The sequence below is a fragment of the Cervus canadensis genome, chromosome 20 (assembly GCF_019320065.1).
Source record: "Cervus canadensis isolate Bull #8, Minnesota chromosome 20, ASM1932006v1, whole genome shotgun sequence".
NCBI lineage: Eukaryota > Metazoa > Chordata > Mammalia > Artiodactyla > Cervidae > Cervus > Cervus canadensis.
Window position 1 is genome coordinate 54,177,739 of NC_057405.1, and position 15,034 is coordinate 54,192,772.

The following is a 15,034-nucleotide window of genomic DNA, read 5'->3' on the forward strand; positions in this document are numbered from 1 at the left end:
CACATATTTGAATGCAAAAACAAGTAAACAAGAAGCATGAAGAGCACACTTGTATAAAAAAGAAAAGCAAACACACTCTTTGCCCTCACTCTCACTTGTGTAAAAAGAAACTTTTGGACTAAAACTCTCTTCACCTCTGAGATTGGGATCCAAGTTTTGAAATATTCATGTTCTACTTTGCATTATTTTTGTACTTTTACATTTTTACCATAAACATGTATTACTTTTAGTACTAAGATTTTTATGTTGCGATTACCTTTAAAAGATTTATCACCTTTGCTATTAAGAGTACACTTGAGGCCTAATATTTTAAACAAAAGAATATTCAACTTCAAATGGATGTCCACTATCCATAAAGATCACCATGTAAAGAGAATATTTGTATACACAATCCATGACAGATGCTATTTGTGGGTAAAATTTCACGGTAGTACAATACCTCAGCTCCACCCATCCACTTAGGCTCATCAGGAAACTCAGCACACAAAATATCTTCTGACTGATCAGTCCCCAACACATGGTAGCAGAGCTTTTGGTGGAGATTGGTGGATGTTTCTGTGCCTGAAGGGGTTAAAAATGTACACTGAAATGCAGCTGACAATTTTAAGAAAATCTATTCCTCCCATACTAGACAATGCTAGAAGCATCTAAAAAGCTAAGTATCTGGTTACAGGATTACACAATACAAAGTTAATATACAAAAGTTAATCACTTTTCTATATACTAGCAATGAAAAAGTGGAATTTGAAGTTAAAAACACAATACCGTTTACATTAGCAGTTCCCAAAATGGAATGCTTAGGTATAAATCTAAGAAAATATGTATAAGATCTATAGATCAAAAATTACAAAACTGATGAAAGAAATCAAAGAATAAATAAATGGAAAGATATACTCAATATCTTATGGAAAACACTCAATATTGTTAAGATGTCAATTCTTTTCAACTTGATCTACAGATTCAATGCAATCCCAATCAGAATCTCAGCAAGTTACTTTGTGGATATGGACAAACTGATCCTAAAGTTTTTGTGGAGAGGCAAAAGACCCAAAAGAGCCAACACAATATTCAAAGAGCACAAAGTTGGAGAACTTTCACTACCCAACTTCAAGACGTATTACAAGGGATCAAGACGGTGTGGTATTAGCAAAAGAACAAACAGGTCAAGAGAACAGAGTAGAGAGACCCACATAAAAAGAGTCAACGGATCTTTGACAAAGGAACAAAGCCAATACGATGAAGAAGAGACAGTCTCTTCAACAGATGGTGCTGTAAAACTGGGCATCCCTGTGCAAAAAATGAATCAAGACAGGGACCTTACACACTTTGCAAAAATTAACCCAAAATGGATCACAGGCTTTAAAATGTAAATGCAACCAAGAAACTCCTATAAGAGAGACTTCCCTGGTGGCCTAGTGGTTAAGACTCCATGCTTTCCACTGCAGTGGGCATGGGGTTTGATCCCTGGTTGGTGGACTAAGATCCCATATGCTGTGTGGTCAAAAAAAAGAAAACACATGTAAATCCATGGCTGATTCATATCAATGTATGGCAAAAACCACTACAATATTGTAAAGTAATTAGCCTCCAACTTATATAAATAAATGAAAAAAAAAAAAAAAAAGAAAACGAAACAAAACAAAACTCCCCCAAAACTTCTAAAAGATAATGCAGAAGAAAACCTAGATGACCTTGGGTCTGATGATGACTTTTTAGATACAACACCAAAGGCATGAAGGAAATACTGATAAGCCAGACTTCATTAAAATTAAAACCTTCTGCTGCACAAAAGACACTGTCAAGAGAATGAAAAGACAAGCCACTGATTGGGAGAAAATATTTGCAAAAGACACATCTGATAAAGGACTGTTATCCAAATATACAAACAATTTTAAAATTCAACAATAGGAAAACAAAGACCAAAATAAGAAAACAAATTTTAAAAAGGGCCAAAGACCTTAACAGACCTTAGCCTCCCAAAGAAGATATAGAGATGGAAAATAAGCACATGAAAAGATGCTTTGCAGCACGCGTCAAGGAACTGCAAATTAAAACAATGAGACGCTACGATATACCTATTAGAATGGCCAAAACCCAGAAAACTCATACCACCAAATGCTGGCCAAGATGTGGAATAACAGGAATTCTCATTCATTGCTGGTGGAAATGTAATGGTACAGCCACTTCAGGACATAGTCTGGTGGTTTCTTACAAAACTAAACATAAAAGATGCAGAAACTATGCTTTCTGGTATTTACCCAAATGAGTTGAAAACTTAAATCAACACAAAAATCTGGACACAGGGGTTAACAGCAACTTTATTCATAAATGCCAAAACTTGGAAGTAACCAAGATGTTCTTCAGAGGTGAATGGATAAACAAACTACAGTCCATCTAGACAATGGAATGTTATTCAGTGCTAAAAAGAATTGAGCTGTCAAGCCATAAAAACATATGGGGATAATTTAAATACACATTAGTAAGTGAAAGAAGTCAATCTGAAAGGCTATATACTATATGATTCCACGTATATGACACTCTGGAAAAGGCAAAGTTACAGCGACAGTAAAAATATCAGTGGTTGCCAGGGGCTGGCAGAGTAGGGAAGGATGCACAGGTGGAACACAGAGGATTATTAAGGCAGTGAAAATGCTGCAATGCTGGATTCATATCATACATTTGCCCAAACCAATGGAAGGTATGACCCCAAGAGTGAACTCTGATGTCAACTGTGGATTTGGGGTGATTATGATATGTCCATGTAGGCTCGTCTCTGGTAGCCTCTGGTGGGGATGTTGATAATGGAGGAGGCTATGCATGAATAAGGAACAGAGGGTATATGGGAAATCTTGGTACCTTCTACTCAATTCTGCTGTAAATCTAGGTCTGCTCTAAGAGATGAAGCCTACTCATAGCTACAGAGAAGAAACTGGTGGTTGCCAGAGGGGAGAGCGGTGGGAGGATGGGCAATATAGGTAAACAGGATTAAAGGTGCAAACTTCCCATTCCAAAATAAACGTCACAAGAATACAATGTACAGCAGAGAGAATTTAGTCAACAATTTGTAATAACTTTGTATGGTGAAAGATAGCAACAACTTATGATGGTTATTTGCCGAAGCCAACACACGAGACCCTACCCATGACAAGGTCATGAGGGAGAAAACCTGACAGGCAAGGCGGATCAGGTTTTCAGGGGTTTCGAAAAGGCCAGCTCACGAGATCCCACCCATGACAAAGTCATGAGGAGAAAGCCTGACAGGCAAGGCAGATCAGGTTTTCAGGGGTTTCGAAAAGGCCAGCTCACGAGATCCCACCCATGACAAAGTCATGAGGAGAAAGCCTGACAGGCAAGGCAGATCAGGTTTTCAGGGATTCTGAAAAGCTGCCCCCGGCGCTCACCTTAAAGATGATATCTGTCTTTCTGATGCTTGCTTCAATAGACTACTCCCTAATTTCTGTGACACAGGCAGAAGGCCTTCCCCGATCTCTTCCCAAATAAGAATCAATTTAGAACTTCAATCAATAAGTTTCCCAGGTGGTGGTATTTTATGAGATTATCCAGGGTGAAAGGAGTGTTTTAATTTAAACTCCTTTGCTGGTAGTTTGTTAGCCAAATGCATTTATGCCCTTGGTACTAATATGCATGATTGCTTATAATATCCTAATCATAAAATAGCATAAAGAACCTGATTATATAAAAGCCCTAATAGACATAGAGCCTTTTTGAGGGGTGAAGGAGTCCTATTAGAAAACATAAGAAAAATTATTCTAAAGGTGGTTATTGGGTTGACATTTGCTTGCTGTGTTTTGCTTGCTGTGTTTTTGCTTTTAATGTGCTAAGGTTGTGTCATAGAAACCATTGTTAATATAGTTAAAGATCTAGAGAAACAGGAACTTAGCCCTAATGTGGTAACAATGAGATGGTTGTTAATTGTCAGCCAGGAGGGCTAGGCAGAAGCTGCATCACTGAAGCCGCAGAGTCTGTGTGGGGTAAACTTCTTAGATAAACGCAAGTGACAACTTCTGCAGAAGGATTAATTTTTGTGTTGACAAGGTTATACTTCTACTCTGTACTGTTGCCCTATGAGACTGCTACCTTTCAGTTAAGGTCACCATTGAAACAGAAAATAGGTTTACTTTCACCTGACTTGCATAAAATGTTAATAGGCCCCACGGCCAGAAGATAATGTACAAGACCCTCATAAACAAAGAAGTATGCAGAAAACACCCTGGTTTCATAAAGAACAAGCTGATGTAATGTTAAACTATCTTCCCCTTAGAAATATACTAACTTAGGGTATAAAAGCTACGGTAAAAAATAAAGCATTGCCAGACTCTGCCAGACTCTGATGCAGCCCCCCGTCTGGTCACTCTCTCTCTCTCTCTTTCTCTCTCTCTCCCTCGCCGACGCCGTTCATCCTGAGGGTATCCCCTGGATCCTGCCGAGGCTGGACCCCGGCAGTTATTATTTTTATAATGCATGAAAATACTGAATAATCAAAAAAAAAAGATTAAGTCTGTTTAAAAAAACAGAGGGTTAAGTATCAGTTGATTATCACCCTGGAAATAATCACACATATTTGCTGATTTTGGAGGTTGATATAATGTTGAAGGAAAAAAGGAAAAGGATACCATCACATAAAAAAAAAAAAAGTTTTACAGTACTTGGTGATTCTCCATGGGCTTTCTAGGAACATTGGTAAGAAACAAAGGACCAGAATTGCTTAGCCTCACTCAATAAGTCCTCTACCACACAACCGAAGAGGCTGTTGAGGTCTTTCAGACAAGAGGACAGCAAAATTACAGCTGGGAGATGTTGGTTTTCTTAAATCAACCATGGTTACTAATTATAACTATTCCTGCCAATGGAAGTAGAGGTTAAATAATAATTTTCATGCTATTTCAGAATAGCATGGTCCTCTAACAAGAGGACCTTAATAACATGGTCCTCTAACAAGAAACAGCCAGTGATAAACTTTTTTGGTCTCCTCGGACTTGGAAACAACCAACATTTTCTAACTCAGCAGTACTCTTAAAACAGGCAGCTAATTCAGTACACAGAGCACAGAGAGCCAGCATCCTTGAATAAAAAGCCTACTCTTAGCTCCTCCTGTAGTTCATTGGTTGAACCAAGAAAAAGGTACTACAGTAATCTAATCAAAGGCAGCAAAAGCTAACTGTAGCTGAAAAAGATGAGAAGCATAATAGTCTCACTCCCAATTCAACTGAGGGGAAAAGAGAAACGAAAGTGCATCCCCAACGATACAGCAATTCACGGCAAGGGGACATCACGTGCAGGAGAAAGCACTGGACTAGCCTTGCTTCCTGCTACCTCCACGCACTGCAAAAGTAACTGAGACCCTGCACCCCAGCTCCAAATCTTCAGCAAAGAGATGGTAAAACCCACTTGTAAGGACCAACCAAGACAACATGAAAATGCTTTACACCACATGGAAATAAGGAATAGCGTAAAGAAGATGATGCTGACAGCTTGTACCAGCAAGGTTCAAGCTATAGGAAGGTGAGAGGTGAAGGGAAAAAAGGGGACCAGTTGCACACAACAGGATCTCTGTGCAACTGAAGAGGAGACCATGTGTCCCGGAAGTTAACAAGGACAAAAGTGTCAAGACAAATGTGACCAACAGATGACCTGCAACTTCTGAGGAGAGGAAGAGATGTGATTACTGCAAAACTTTATCATCACTCATTAAACCTCATTAAATAAGTCAGTTTTATTAGAAAAAAAAAATCCATTTTCTTCATGACCCTCTTGGGAGAGAGACTACATCTGTGAAGAAGACACTGCAATAAAAATGGGTCCAATTTTTCACAGTTCCCTGTATTTGTTTTCCCACCCTTGAATGGCCCTGTGACTTGCTTCGGCCAAAAGAAAGCAGTGAAGTGATGTTCCAGGAGTAAGCCCAGGCAGCAAGGAGGTCGTGCCTTTTGGCTCTCTCTTGGAGACCTGTTGTGAACACAAGCCCAGGCTGGCCTGCTAGAGGGTGAGACCACATGCAGCTTCACAGAGGCCTGGACATGTTCAACTGACCAGCAGCTACTCACAGGTACACGACAGAATTCAGCTACACCCAGAACTGCCTGGCCAATTTGCAGACACACGAGCAAAAATAAATGGTCATTATTGTGAACCACAAAGTTTTGGCAGGATGTGTTACACAACAACAGTAACGGACACAACGTCCTTCAAGGAAACATGGTTCTAAACCAAGCAACCTCTACGTAGGGTCTAGCTTCTTCTCTTGAGTCATGTGGCGACACACTTCATTTCATGAAAAAGGTGCTTCATCTGAAGTCTCAACCTACCATCACTTTTCCCATCCTGCTGCGGGTATGCGTTGTAGAACATCCCCTTCCCATCATGCGTCCAGGCCATACAACTGAACTTGACTCTTTCAAGCACATCTGGAAGCTCTTTGGCACCATCGACTTTCATGAACTTGATGGTCACCCAGTCGGAGCCGCTGGCACTCAGACCATAGGCAAAATATTCACCATCCTCACTGAAGGCATAGCCTAAGGGACACAGGAGAAATTGTCAGTGAACATGGGAACACAACTCCCAGCCTTGCCCACTGTCCACCACGCTGACAAGGGTTTCTCTGTCACACATGGAGGCAGAAAGCGGCAACAGGAGGAGCAGGTAATGAGAACTCTTGGGGCTCACCCAGGACTTGCAGGAATTTGTCTTATGACCTTGGGCAAATTCCCTAACCTTTCCAGGTCTCAGTCTCTTCATCTGTAAAATGACGTACTGAATTATATGGTCACTAGGATGCTTCCATTTAAAAATTTCTATAATTCAATAAGTAGCTCATTTAAAAGCAGAGCTCATCTGGGATTTCAGCATATTTTATTTATATTCAGAGGGAGGGGAAAGGGAGGAAGGAAACTGCTCTAGAGTAATGCCTGAATGTAACAGAACTAAACTGGAGCCATTATCTAATTTTTGGAATGGATTCCAAACTACTTGAAATCACTCCTTACTACCTCATTTTCTGAGAACTGCTAGCATGCAAGGATTAAGATCCACACCAGTTGACAACCCAAAGCCCAGGTAAATGAAGCCTGAGGGTTTGCAATAAAGACTCATGCGGTGTATATTCCAGAAGTGACAGTGAAAAATAAGGAAAGCAACACCACTGATGGACTAATGCACTACGTTCCACTCTCTGGGGCCGTCACAGACAGAATGTCCTAACTACTGTGGAATGTTTCTTGACAAATATTTATGTTTAGGTTGGCTTTTATGATCATAAAGAATGTGTAATATTTGGCACCAGGCACCAGAGATCTCCTCTTATGATGTCTGCTAACCTTCACTGGAGGCTGAAAATCATCCTAAGAAAGCAAACTATTTTCAGAGGTTTCCTACTATTTTGAGAGGAACTTCTATGAGTGAAAAATAAAGTTAAAGTTTCATAAAACCCATTTATTAATCACTTATAATTCCTATAAAGCATCCAGGCTCATATGTATATAAATACAGAAAAGGGTCAAGAAAGTGATGGAGTAAATATTCATGTTTTAGTCTGCATAAGTTATATATAATTTTAAAAATTTCAAGGAAAATGCAAATAAAATTTTTGACTTTAAAATGTATATTAAAAAAGAAAATCATACAGTATGAAAAGAATCTGAATGTCTGTTGTTGTGTTAGTCGCCCAGTCGTGTCCAAGTCTTTGCAACTCCATGAAATGTACTTGCCAGGCCCCCTCTGTCCATGGAATTCTCCAGGCAAGAATACTGGAGTGGGTTGCCATTTCCTTCTCCAATAGTATGGTCTACAGAAAACTCAAAGACTGAGACCAAGTTCCATGTCTAATTTGCCATGTTATTCATCAGGGCCTGTACATGACAAACATTACAGAAAAAAACTTTTGGAATGTATTATTTAAGTGAAAAACAAGACCCTGTTATAATGAAGTCCTTCTGGGTGAGTTGCAAGATAGACTTTGGTTAAAATGAAGTGAGTTTCTATTTAGAGTGTATTACTGCACAGTATCAGTGTAATAAATTCTTTCACAACTCCAAGATCAAATTCAACAAACAATACTCACAATAAATTTGCTGGCATCTTATTTCCAATACTGATTATGATTACTCTCAGTACTAATTAGACTAAGACTTAATCATCATTTACATATACAGCCTAGTGAGGGAGAGGAGGAGGAAGCACTAAATGACTGACTGACTTTATAAAGGGGTCTTTGCACACATCTGCTGAAACAGGGCTCTTTAATTCCATCTAATTGATTACAAGACTTCAGAGTTCCAACTGCTCCATTTTGTAGGGCTGAATCTACACTTGTGCTTTTTCAAAAATAGTATATGCTGAGCCAACTCGACTAAACATCTAGAATACTAGCCAGTGATGATTCTCAGAGTGTACAATTTTTAAACCATAGATACAGTGTATAGACAATATTCTTACCCTAAAGTTGGGTGTTTATGGCACAAAGCTGGGGTAATCTTATTGACTCTGGAGGTTATCTTGGGGGAAGTTACTTAGCAGACATAGAGCAACTGAATACAGATCTTTGCATATTGCAAAACTTATTTATTCAGTTTTTAAACTTGCATCCTCAGGGGACAAAGCATCAAGTTGTCTAATTTCTACAAGACTGTGTTTTATACTTTTAATCCTAACATCATAACAATCAACTAAAGTTTAAAACTCATCACTTTTTCTTGTCAAGGAAGTAGACTTCATATTCCTTCCTGTTTTACATGTACAGTTAAACCATTCTTTGTACAACTTAAATTTCTTATAGAAGAGAATTAACTTTTTTTCCAAATACAGATAGGTCTCAGGATGCTATAGGAAGTGGTGATGATACTTCAAGATCCCAGAAGCCCTAGAAGCTAATTTAGGTCCAGTGTGAATTAGTCTCTAGTTCTGCTTCATGCTGTTGGAAGGTGTGACCACTCATGTGTTCTAAATATACTGTGCCGAAATCAGCTTTCCTGACACTGCATGTGCGTCTGTTCCACAATATGGTTCACCCTCTGTCTGGTCTCTCAGAGGTGGGACGACTGCACCCACATCAGAGCTGTCAGCGTGGGCCCCAGGACTCCCGCGGGCCTGGCCATGGAGCCCTCACCTCGGAGTGCCACTGTGCCATCATCGGAGAGTATGTTGGGGTCGAGGAACACTCTGGCTTCACCCTCTAAAGAATCCTGTACATATAACACTCGTTGGTTCTGCAAACCTGTATTGTAAAAATAGAAATACCTGGGGGACAGAGATGGTCTTTATTTAGTTGTGGAATAAAACCAAACACATAAAGACAAAAGGACAAACAACATACAAAGGTACAATAATTGCACATGGGCTGTGCCAGGGGACTCAAGTGGAAGGTCCCACCGGCTCCCTGTCCCTAGAATTTGTTACTTGAATTGCTTTAGGTATTAAAATAATTCACTGTGATTCTGCACATCAGCTAAATAAAGTCTGCTTTATATGCTACAATGAAAACTGATATTCAGTAAAGCAGTAACTTTTTCTTTTCAATGAAGCAGACAGCAGATTTGCTAAAATGTACCAGTTCCCTTCCTTAGTCATGCTCCTAGGGCAAAGGGCGGGCAAACCTTTTCTGTAATGAGCACGACTGCAAATTATTTAGGCTTTGGGCACCATACAGACTCTATCCGGCAGTTGTGGTACAAAAGCAGCCATGAATAACACACAGGCAAATGGCCATGGCTGTGTGCCATTTAAACTTCATTTGCAGAATAGGAGGTGGGCGAGGCTTGGCATGCAGAGCATACTTTGCTGATCCCCGTGTCGGGGGAGTCTAATAATTTCTAAAGTAAATCTGTGGCAGTGGTTCCAAAAAGACTTAAAAGGCGAACAAGAGGCTATGTTTTAAGTGAGCGTCAGAGGGAGAGGAACAAGAGAGGTGAATTAATGGGTGCTCCCTCTTGGCCTACTGCCATTCTTGGATGGGAGAAATGCATCTAATAAAGTCTTTTCATGTAGTATAAGCCAAAGAGGATTAATTTTAGAGGCAAATAAATCTCCACTGCTGTCTATGAATCATGCTATCTCACCAATTACTAACCACAAGACAACAATTACTTCCTATAGTCTAGTTTCATCCTAGGACACATCTCTGCCAAATTTCTTAGTCCTTCTTTTAAGAATGTGGACAACAGACCAGAAAAATACTATTTTCATAGTCAAGCATAGAAATGAATTGATTTTATAATGTTTATAAAGTTTATAAACTGGTAAGTTATTTGGAATTTGTACTGTAAAATTTAAGAAAGTATTAGATTAGAAAAGCAAAACGAAAATGAAATGAAAGCAAATTCATATACCTTTTCCCTTTCTTGAAGTGGCAGCTATACTTGGGATAGTCATACAATTCAGTCATTCTCTCTTTGTATAAACCTCTAATAGGACACTGCTCAAGAAATGGCACGGTAATCTTGTTCTGGGCCTCCACGAAAGCCTGGAGAGAAAATTTAAATGAACAAAGCATGTCAGATATAAAATTTTCCACATGGAGTATTATCCATTACCAGCAAGATTTAGCAATTTCATTCCAGGGACTGTATCCTAAGGAGACAAAAACATTATGCTGAGGACTGACCCCCATGTTGACAGCAGCATTATTTACAATAGTCACAGCATGAAAACGACCAAAGTGTCCACTGACATGAATGAATAAAGAAAATGTGGAATACATACAGACAAGTATAACTCAGTCATAAAAAAAGTAGGAAATTCTGCCATTTGTGATAACACGGATGGAACTTGAGGACATTAAGTCTAACAGAGAAAGATGAACACTGCATGATCTCACTCATATGTGGACTAACGTAAAACAAAACCAAAATCCACAAACTCACAGGAAAATCAGATTTGTCGTTACTAGAGGCAGGAAGGAGATAAGGCAAGTGAGAACTGAGTGAAGGTGGTCAAAAGGCACAAACTTCCAGTTATAAGATTACTAAGTACTAGGCATGTAATGTACAACATGACTATAACTGACACTGCTTTAAGAGATATAAAAGTTGTTAAAAGAGAATAAAATCCTGAATTCTCAACCCAAGGAAAAAAATTTTTTTTCTTCTTTCTTTTGCTATCTGAATGAGTTGATGGATGTCAACTAAACTTGTCCTGGTGATCACTTCATGATACATGTAGATCAAATCATTATGCTGTACACCTTAAACTTACACAGTGCTGTACCTCAACTACATCTCAATAAAACCAGGAAAAAGATTAAAAAATATATATATCAGCAAAACTATACTTTCCCTCAATAAACAACAGTAATACTCACATGGCACTCTGTACCAAGCAAGTATTAACTCATTTAGAACTCATATTCCAATGGAGAAGGTTCTTTTTCAGCCCAACTTTCTGGATGGGGAGACTGAGTCTTAGAGCAGTTCAAAAGCTGACGAACATCGTGCAGCTGGGAAGCGGCAGAGCCAGTTCTTGGATCTGCTCTCAGTGAACACACTAGACCACTGCTCAGATCACACGCTGTCAGGAAAGGGCACCCACCCCAGGCCAAGGCTCCCGGCTTCTCAGCAGCCAGTGGTCCCCAAATATCAGATATAAAGAAACCAAGCTAGAGACACAAGCTAGAGATACCCAGGCACTACCTAACCAAGCCAGAGATACCCAGGAACTATCTAACCAAGCCAGAGATACTCAGGTACTATCTAACCAAGCCAGAGATACCCAGGCACTACCTAACCAAGCCAGAGATACTCAGGTACTATCTAACCAAGCCAGAGACACCCAGGCACTACCTAACCAAGCCAGAGATACTCAGGTACTATCTAACCAAGCCAGAGACACCCAGGCACTACCTAACCAAGCCAGAGATACTCAGGTACTATCTAACCAAGCCAGAGACACCCAGGCACTACCTAACCAAGCCAGAGATACTCAGGTACTATCTAACCAAGCCAGAGACACCCAGGCACTACCTAACCAAGCCAGAGATACTCAGGTACTATCTAACCAAGCCAGAGATACCCAGGCACTGTCGAACCAAGCCAGAGATACCCAGGTACGAGCTTATTCATTTTGTTTTTGACAATTTTTCCAAGACCTACTACCCTTGTCAACTCAAGAACTTTGCTAAATGTTGAAATTATACAATATTTAAAAAAAAAAAATTGGAAAGTGGGTGGCACTGAGTAAGTTTATTGACAATAATGGTTTGTAAGAAAAGCCAGAGGTAGCCTCAGGAGGTCAGGAGACCCTGGCAGAAGAAGTGACAGTTTCTACAACAGATCAGTTGTATCCAAGCTTAACCTGTTTGTAATTAAGCAGTCAGAAAGTTTATAATACTATAATATTACTGTAACACTATAAAACCTTGGCTTCATAATAATTCACATCTCACTATTAGAAATGAAGCGTGAATAAATGTATAAGCTCAATTGACGGTTGAATCAGATGTTTATGCAAGGGCAAACCGTTTTGATAGGAGAAAACTTCAGGAAATTAACAACTTACTATATTTGGAGTGGCACACAAAAAATGCGTTATTGTCAGAGTCCATCCAGACCTAAGGGCCCACCCAGCACAAAATGGTCTTTAAATGGGCTCTTCTACACAAAGCACTGGCCCCATGCTGGAGAACCATGATTCTGTGCTGAGAGAAAGCTGCTCTAAAACTCAAGGTTTATAACATGCTTGAAAACAAGCGGCAGAGAGTATGACGTATGAATATAATGATTAACAAGAGTTTTGCAAGAGGATCAATTCAAGAGAGAGAAAACTGTTACGGGTCACATTTCTCATTTCATTCAAACAGAAAATAAAACTGAGTCCCGCAGAAATACAACTCCAACTGTCTATCATGAGGGATTGGCAAACCTCACCATGGCCTGCTTTCCTATGGTACTCGAGCTTAGAATAGGTTTTATATTTTTAACAGCTGGGTGCAGACAGGGGTGGAAAACCTAACAGCGACCTGGGTGACTCACATCATCTAAAGTATTTCCTATGTGGCCCTTTATAGGAAGTGTGCTGACTCTACTCTGTCTCATTACAAAGTGTCCACAAAGATACTTTTTGCTTTTTAGTTACAAAATCGATGCACAGCTGCCCAGTCCCAAGGGGCGGCACTCTGGGGTGGGGTGTGGCGTGTCCTCTGGGGGTGTAGTGTGTGTGTAGCACTCTGGGGGGCTGGGGTGGTGGGTGTGTGTGTTAGTCACTCAGTCACGTCTGACTCTTTGCAACCCCATGGACTGTAGCCCACCAGGCTCCTCTGTCCATGGGATTCTCCAGGCAAGAATCCTGGAGTGGGTTGCCATTTCCTTCTCCAGGGGGTCTTCCCGACCCAGGGATCAAACCCAGGTCTCCTGCATTGCAGGCAGATTCTTTACCATCTGAGCCACCAGGGAAGCAAAAGCATTACCTGATTTCATGGGTGAAGTAAACTGGCCCTTCTGACATGACCTTCCCTCCTGTCCCTGGCCTCAGTCCCCTGAGCTCCCCTCCCAGCCTTTGTCTCTGCTGGGTCACCTGTCCGCAGCGTCCGTCCCCCCATCTCTGTGGGAGGTGGGAGCCTCAGCAGCTCAAGCCCCACTTACTGCGGGCTCCGTGTCACCCTGGGTGTGCTGCCTTACGGACACGGAAATGGAGGCAGGTGGCAGTAAGGCCACCTGAGCCAGGTCACTCAGTGAGTTAGCAACAGCACTGAAGCCAGAGTTACGTTCTTTCGGTCACTGTAACAGCGCCCGAGGCTGACTCCTGGCCTGCTACTCGTTCACCTTTTCAAAGGACTCCTCTTGCTCAGGGTGGAGAAGAGACTCTGGGGGAGCCAAAGTGGAAACAGGGACGCTGGTTAGGAGGCTCAGGCAGTAGTCTGGTGAGACAAGTCCGTGTAGAATGGCCAGTCTCAAAAAGGAGCAGGGATGGGACAGAGGGGAGGAGTGGGGACAGAGAAGACGGGTAAGCCCACGCTGACATCTCGGTCAGATGGCTGGCTACTAGAAGGGTCTCAGCAGAACATTCAAGCTACTGAGGGCTCCCACCCCGAGACCCAGCAGACTTAGGGTCCTAGAAGGACCCTTTCCACTGGGGGTCCTCTGAGGAAGAAGCCCTGCAGCCTTCATTTCCCTAGTCCTTCTGATTTGTGTTTCTATGAGGCTGCACCTAGGCCTGACCCTGGCTCTAGGAGGACCACAGTGGATCCATGAGTCATAGATCCTTAGTTCATTTTCCCTGCAAAGGTGAACTGTGCTCACCCATGGATGCTCTATGCTGCTTGGCTTCTCTCGGTACAATCACAACTGCTGCCACAGAATCCATCTCACACCAAAGCAGACACACTGGCTTTTCTCATATAAAATGTCCAGAAAACCATCAGAATAGTCATAACAACGCTACTAAATAACCAGGCTCATTATATCCCATATGTCACCCACAAATGTTTAACGAGCAATATTTAAAGACGACACCCTTCCAATACCTAGATGCAAACAATGTTCAAGTTCTTAACAGTCTAAGTTCTATCATAACATGCATCTTTATAATATGAGCAGGTCCTTTTCATGAGGTGCGGATAAATCTTCTGTTAAGGGGTTTGTGAAATTTAGGGTCCCAAAGAATACCAATAATGACTTCTTGGTCATTTATGGATTTAACAGTCTGGCTTCTTGGTCTGGAAAGTAGAACACATTTGGGGGAAATGAAGAAGAGGTATAAGGATAATGAAAAGAAAAACCTGAGCAATTGCATGATGATAAAGAAGCAGGGTGAGGAGAATTAAATTCTTCTTGTCCCGCAGGAGTCTCAGTATCCAAACTCATACTCCAGGGTATTATTAAAATCACTGAAACTCGAAAGCCCATGAAATGACACCAGCAGCTGAGCTTTTTAAAGAGGATCACGAGTTTAGATTTTATAGCCGTGGATGAGTCTGAACACATTTTTCTAAGAATAGTTGCTCAAAGCTAAGAAATTCAATTCACATTTCATTTTGCCTTAACTATTAGCAACCTTCAAAGGGAAGTTTCAGTTATGTAAGACGACT

At 40.9% G+C, this 15,034-nt stretch overlaps 1 protein-coding gene across 1 annotated transcript in view; it reads right to left on the bottom strand.

The window, feature by feature from the left end:
* LOC122422752 (prolyl endopeptidase) overlaps positions 1–15,034 on the bottom strand; it is a 133,563-nt gene that overhangs the window by 97,135 nt on the left and 21,394 nt on the right. The window contains exons 3-6 of the mRNA XM_043439380.1: positions 10,344–10,477; positions 9,125–9,255; positions 6,327–6,536; positions 440–561 (exon numbers count right to left, since the gene is read on the bottom strand). Of these exons, the coding sequence (XP_043295315.1) occupies positions 440–561; positions 6,327–6,536; positions 9,125–9,255; positions 10,344–10,477 (597 nt within the window). The remainder of the gene's footprint in view (positions 1–439; positions 562–6,326; positions 6,537–9,124; positions 9,256–10,343; positions 10,478–15,034) is intronic.